This window comes from Kogia breviceps, chromosome 18 (genome assembly GCF_026419965.1).
Source record: "Kogia breviceps isolate mKogBre1 chromosome 18, mKogBre1 haplotype 1, whole genome shotgun sequence".
Lineage (NCBI taxonomy): Eukaryota > Metazoa > Chordata > Mammalia > Artiodactyla > Physeteridae > Kogia > Kogia breviceps.
In genome coordinates this window covers 24,312,389-24,319,427 of record NC_081327.1, presented here as the reverse complement: position 1 = coordinate 24,319,427, position 7,039 = coordinate 24,312,389, and the positions used below count along the sequence as shown (strand labels likewise).

The window sequence follows — 7,039 nt, the reverse complement described above, 5'->3', positions numbered from 1 at the left end:
TCCTGCCAATTCCAGATTTCCAGCAACGTGCAAAGCTGGGTAAGGCCTCCCTGGCTTTGATTCCTCAAGGTTATCTTCTAAGCGCTTCATTTCTATCCAGTGAAATGCAATTTCTAAATTCCAACTTCATGAGAACTACCCATTTCTTCCCCACCCCCATTCTTGAGCAACCTCTCAGAACGAGTGTTCTTTTAAAAGAGACAAGGTCTGTGCTGACATCTCTCTTTAGAGAGCTCCATCAAAATCCTGCACTTGCCCAGTGTCCTTTCCTTGGCCACCGGTAACCAAGGAAACGAGATACTATGGTAACACAGGGAGGAGAGGAAAGGACGCATCCACATCCAGAGCCCTTCCTCTCTCACTCTCTCCTTTCTCCTGGAATCAAGGCAGCTACTAGGGCAGAGAGAACATCTGTTCTCAGCTTCCCCGGAGGAGGGGACGAGGACACTGCTGGGCGGCTTAATGGCTGACATCCAGACCTTCGGATTCCATAACCTGAAGTCTGGTGCCCACCAAAAAGATGCCCTTTCCCAGCCCGAGGGTGCAGCGCACTCTAGAACCTGTAACATAATGCCCAAAATTCCAGACGTAAAGCATGTTTGTTCAAATGAGTGCAATAACACAGGTTGGGATAATGTCTAAGTAAAGCCCTAAACATACTGAAATTATGACGTACGAAAAATTACCACGTGTTTGAACAACCTTTAGCAAGTGTTGAATTTTTCTCATGATTTCATCCCTCCTTTCTGCCTCCAAACTTCTGCCTCCGCCCTCTGCCCTCTGACCATCTCTATCTCTGCTTCTCAGATGCCCTCCTCCTGTATTTTTCTCTGCTTACTTACCTCTTCCTCTGAGGCCTGCCTTCCTGCTTCTCTCTGTCTCACTCTCCTCTCTCCCCTCTTCCTGACCCACAGTTCTCCTGTCACTCTCAGGATGGAGGGGCTTAAAGAGAAAGATTCCCCATGTGCCAGTGCCGGCTCGGGCCCTGCCATCTCCTCTCCACCTAGAGCACTGTTAATCACCCCCTGGGACCACACTGTGGACATGCATGACGTCGGGCTCAGAGGACCTCAGGGTGAGACAAATGACACCTCGGCTTGAAGGAGGTCAAAATATTACAAACTGTGAGACGTATGACGACGTCGTAAGTAATCCAAGTGTGGTGCTCCAAGGCAATGGGAAAACCTACTATTTGTCTCCAATCTTTTGTTTGTTGAATCTTCTTTGACAACCTTCAGAATTCTCTTCAGAACTCTAAAATCTTTTCTTCTGACTCTTACATGAAATCCTCCTGAACAGGAGCTCTCTGGTCTAATTTTTCAGCACTGAAACCGTCGGTAGAGGGAAGAACTGGCCAGTTTGAAGAGGGGTGAGATGGGAGTTGTAGTCCAATCGGACTGGGCTGGGTGGCACCACACCTGTTGGTATTCAGATGAAGCAGCATTCTAGTCATCCTACTAACAGAAGAGCCAAAGAGGAAGGTAATGCTGTGCCTCTTTGTTGAGACAAACCCTCCCCCAGCTTTATTAAACTTCAAGCAAGTTCCCCACCAGCCCCTTTCCTGAAAGTCCTGGCAACAAAGCTGCCCTCAGGAATTGAGCCCAAGCCCAAGGAATGTCTAGGACTCCTAGAATGTATGTGTGCCAATCTCCATCTTCAGACCCAGCTTGCCCAACAACAGATGGCTATTTTGGAAAATCTACAAGCATCCATGACACACCTGGCTCCTGGGAGAGAAAGCAAGAACTCTTCTCTCCCAGCCTTATCTCGCAATCTGTTGTTAAATCGCCTGCCCCAATTCAGTAAATGAATCGTGGAACAAAAAACAAAAAAACAAAATTTTAGCACTGACTCCCCACCTTGGAACAGCGGCCTCCAAGTTGTGTGACCACACAGCTCTTATGGGTCAAAACCGTTTGAACATGGACCCCTCCCTCCTCTGATATAAGTGCATGTTTACTTTTAGAGCATACACATCTGCTACTATATTAATATTGTTCATGATAAAATGTACCCAAAGATGCGATTTAAGATGAAAGGATAATACGTTATATCTGTTTCCATCACCCTAATAGACTGTCTCGTGCATCTCATGTTAGTCTACTCAGTCCCTTTAAATGACTGAGGACCTGGCTTTGTTCCCCAGGTCTGTGGGTTAGCATGACCTGAGAGCCCAGTGAAGGTGGGATGGAGGATGAGAGTGTGATAGAATTTCTTTGCCAGAGGGTGTATTCATGTCCTGGGGCTGCTGTAGCAAAGTACCACAAACTGGGGGGCTTTAACAACAGAAATGTGTGGTCTCCGGTTCTGGGGGCTAGAAGTCTGAGATCAAGGTGTCAGCGGGGTTGGTACTCTTTACGGGCTGTGAAGGAGACCTTGTCCCATCCTCTCCCGTGGCTTCTGGGGGTCTGCTGGGCCATCTTTGGCCTTCCTGGCTTGTAGGTGCCTCCCCCAGAGCTCTGCCTTCATCTAATGTGGTGTCCTCTCTGTGTACATGTCTGTCCCTTTGTCCAAATTTCCTTATTTTGTAAAGATACAGTTATATTGCATGAGGACCCATCCTAATATGACTCCTGATCTTAACGATCGTAACTCGATCATCCTATTTCCAAATAAGGTCACTGCTTCAGACACCATTGTGTCCCCCCCAAATTTCATCTGTTGAAACCCTAATCCCAAGTGTGACTGTATGTGGAGATTGGGCCTTTAAAGAGGAATTAAGGTTAAATCAAGTCATAAGGGTGGCCCTGATCCAATAGTATTGGTGCCTTTAGAAGAAGAGGAAGAGAGGTCAGCAATATGTGTGCACAGAGAAAAGACCAGGTGAGAACACAGGGAGAAGGCGTCATCTACAAGCCAAGGAGAGAGGCCTCAGGAAAGACCAATCCTGCCAACACCTTGATCTTGGACTTCCAGCCTCCGGAACTGTGAGGGTCAATTTCTGTTGCTTAAACATCCAGGCTGTGGTATTTTGTTATGTCAGCTCTAGCAAACTAATACAGTCACATTCACAGGTACTGGGGGTTAGCACTTCAGCATCTTTCTGGGGACACAGCTGAACCCACAATAAGGGGCTCATGGTAAACGGGACAAGAAGCTAGGGCCCTTAGCCCGAGAGGCAAACATGATGCTTCTCCAGGGTGGGCAGCTTGGGGAGAAGCCAGGAGAAGTGGGAAAGGGACCCTTGCCAGGCTGCCTGCTACCAGGGGATGGGATGGCCTCTCTCTGAGCGCTGCCATCCCCAGACACAGGTCTACTCCCAGGCATGGGGCCCTGGCCAGCCACTAGTTCTAGAAAAGTCTACATTCACCAAAGCAATTTCACACAGTCTTTTATTTTAAGGTTCCCCAAACACTTTGTAGCTGTTATTTCTAGAAGAAACTTCTGATGCTCTGAAAAAAGTGTCCGTGTTTGAAACAGCGACACGGCCAGGCTGCTCCTGGAAAAACAGAGACGTGCCCTCCCAATTCCTGATAGAAAAGAAGCCACATCTGGGCATTTGTTTCCTAAACAAGAACTGAACATTTATTACTTGTACTATTAAAAACCCAAGAGGTTTTCTAATCTTGCACATTTTGTCTGCAGTGCCTGTTTAATTTTGGTATTAAAGAGGCACGGTCACTGTATGGTTACCAAGTAACACGTTCTTAAACCTCAATAAATAATAGTTTTAATAATAACGTTCTGAAATGCATAGATCACACCTCCCTGTTCATTCTCTAAGAAAAACATTTTAATTATCTATTGACACGTATTGCACATGGAACAACAGTCTTTTTAAAAGATAAATGGTTCTATAGGCGAGTCGGGTTAATTAAGAGCCAGTGAAATATTACAAGAGTATTCACTGGGGAATATTCACTGTAGGAGAGGAAAGGTTCCTACACAGTTGTCAGAATTCTGTAAATGTATTGTTTAATAACCACTTGGCACTAATTATAGTGAGATGGTGAGAGCTTAAATCTAAACAGAGTGCACTCCAGTTATCTCTTCTACATACATGGCTTCTCCTAAGCCACACAGATTTTCCAGTTCAGACCACACCAAGGCAGTATACGATGGTCTGGACAATTGCTGATCAGAAGCTTCCTAGGTCCCTGAGACTGTCATGAGCAAATACTTGTTCAGATCCTGGAAACCAAGAAGGAAAGTTCAGATTCATCTCCAGAGGTGAGGCCAATTCTGAGGAAGGGCTACAAGATGAAGTAAAAACTCCTTATCATGGTGCTCAAGCGCCTTCACCACTGCCCATTTTTCTAGATGTTTCACTCCTCACCCCACTTGCCTCTAACTCTAAAACCCTGTGGGTGTCTCACCAGCACCACAACCCCCGCCACAAGGAAAGCTGTGTTCCAGAGAACAGCTGCTCCATCAGTTTGAGTCCATATGAAGGAGGGACAATGAACCCCCGGCCTACCTACAATGACAATCCAGCATGAGCAAGAAATAAACCTTCATTGTTTAAATCACGGAGATGTGGGGACTGTTTGTTATGCCAGCAAACTTAGCCTATCCTGACTCATATGCTTCGCCAATCCCAGAGCCTCACATGGAGAAGATGCTCTGTGAATGCTTGACAATGAATAAATACAGGAGTCCACCAATGGATCTGCCCTTACTTCTCCTCTGGAATATTATCTGATCCTGGGAATCACTGCCAGGCTTCTGAGGAACTTTGAGGATCTCTACCTGTGTATGTGAGCAAGAAGATCCACCAGTGAGCTGGGAAGCTTGAGTTCTGTGTTCTACTCAGAACCTACTAAGGCACAATGATCCATGTTTATTATTATGAGCAACTTGGTTTTTGTGAAGGGTTTGGGAAAATAATCGGAGGAGCAATAAGCCAGTGAAATAACTGTGTGTGTGTGTGTGTGTGTGTGTGTGTGCGCGCACGCTTGCACGCATATGTGTGTGGGTTGGCTTTCCCATCATCCATTCTCTGGCTCCCCGTAATCACTCCCCAAGTTTTTTCTTTGAGGACCAACTCCCATCCTCATCTCAGGTCTTGTGGTTTGAGTGGCACTGACTGTACCCCAAGTTGTAGGAGTGGATGTAACTTGTCGAGGTCACAAAACAAGGTAATGACAGAGCCACAACAAGAACCAAAGTCTCCCAATCTTGGGTCTAATCCATCATTTTACATCGATCTGGTGAGCTCCTGCTCTGAGCCACTCCCAGGATCTAGAACTATTGTGGTGAGAAAACCAGATGGAGAGTCTGCTGTCAGAGTCCTCAGACTCAATTCAACTCACTCTCCACCCAGAAACCAGCCCTCATCCTCCCCGCCTCCCATCCAGATGCCCCATCTTCCCCAAATCCTCTGATGCCTCGGCCATCACCAGCCCTCCTCTCTTCTCTGAATTCCTTTTGCCACAAGTCCTAGCACATGAACAGACAAAAGTTGGACAAGTCACTGAAAGGAACAGCCAACGAGGAGTGAGGAGTCCATGGCCTAGAAAAGGAGGGACCAGGGGATGATTGAGGTGATGTTCTTTCACAACACCACATAAGTCTCCCCCACTGAATCTGGAGCTTCTTGGCCTCATGGAAAGCCCAGGGCACTGGACAAGTTGTCTCCTCATCCCAGATCAGGGAGTTCCTGGCTGGCCCCTCCAGGCACCCCACCTCTGACCAGATCCTAACACTGGTTCCCCATCTCCAGGGAAGGAAAACAGAATGTCCTGGAAGTGACAAGGCCCTAAACCACTCAGTTGGAAACAGAGTCACTGGAAGCCACAGGGAGAAGGAATGGGCCAAGAAGCTGATTGCATTGCCCTTGGCAACAACACGTCCCAACAGGTCGAGTCAATACTGCAGCACTCACTGGGATGTGGTTTCCTGAAGCTCACAAATCTATATTGCTCTCAGGAGCAACCAACTTTTCTGCAGGCAGCACATGTCCCTCCAGTGTGTGGGCAGCTTAAAGGGACAAAGAAACCCAGCCCAGAAGGTGGCTAAGCCCCAGCCCCCAGACTGACAGCCTAAAGGGAATATGGCATTTCACCTGCATGCCGTCCCTCTCCCTCACCCCATGGCCACACCTCTCAGCCCCACAGTTGCAGTGGCCTCCAAACAGAGATGTGATCTTTGTTTTAGTCTCTCTCCTTTCCAATCCAGCCTAATAATAGTTGCTAACATATGTTGAGCATTTATCATATATTAACTGTCCAGAAGATAACTTTACAAATATTAACTCATTTGATTCTCAGAAAACCCAACCCTATGGGGTAGATATTATTAGTATCCCCATTTTTTGGCTGAAGAATCTGAAGCACAGAGGAGTTAAGTAACTCACCCAAAGTCACACAGCTCCTCAGGGATGGAAACAGGCAGTCTAGTCCCAACTCTTCACCTCCATGCTATTCCACCCCTCACAGAGAACACTTCCCATAGGTCCCCTGGTTAAAGGCAAGGGCTTTGCAAACAGACAAATCAGGATCAAATTTTCAGTTCTAGGCCTTACTAGCTCTGTGATTTGGACAAGCTACCCAGCCTCTCTGATCTCGTTTTCCTCATCTGTAATATGGATAAAGGTGACAACAGTACCTATCTTATAGGGTAATTCCAGGGGTTCAATTAGATGACCCATCTGGTCAATTAGATGACCATCAATTAGATGACCCATCTGACCCACTCTGGTTGATGACCCATCAACCAGAGTAGCCCATCCTACTCTGAGCTGTAACGATACCAAACTATTTTCAGTTGCCCACGCGTGCTCTGCATATCCTGCTGCCTCTGCCTGGATTGTTCTCTACCCCCTCTTCTCTGGCCAGCTCCTTCTCACCTCTCAGGTCTCGGCTGGATATGCCTCCTCTGAGAAGCTTTCCCAACCTTCCATTATGCACTGTCTGTCTCTTCGGTGGTCTCCACAGCCTTGCATGTCCTACCATGGTCCCTATCACACTTGACTGTCCACAGATGTGTCCTCCACTGGGCTGTGAGCTCAGCAAGGGCATGACAGTGATCTCGTCCCATCCTCAATCCACAGTGTCTAGCAAGGTGCACAGAATAAGTCAGTAAATATTTGCTGCACACA

The 7,039-nt window shown here is 47.2% G+C and overlaps 1 protein-coding gene across 1 annotated transcript; it reads left to right on the top strand.

Moving 5' to 3' along the window:
- The first annotated feature begins 1,414 nt into the window (after positions 1–1,414).
- LOC136793055 (TSSK6-activating co-chaperone protein-like) lies at positions 1,415–1,810 on the top strand. The gene is given in 1 exon segment (XM_067019544.1): positions 1,415–1,810. A coding segment is annotated over 1 exon segment (378 nt). The 5' UTR covers positions 1,415–1,432.
- The last annotated feature ends 5,229 nt before the right edge of the window (positions 1,811–7,039 follow it).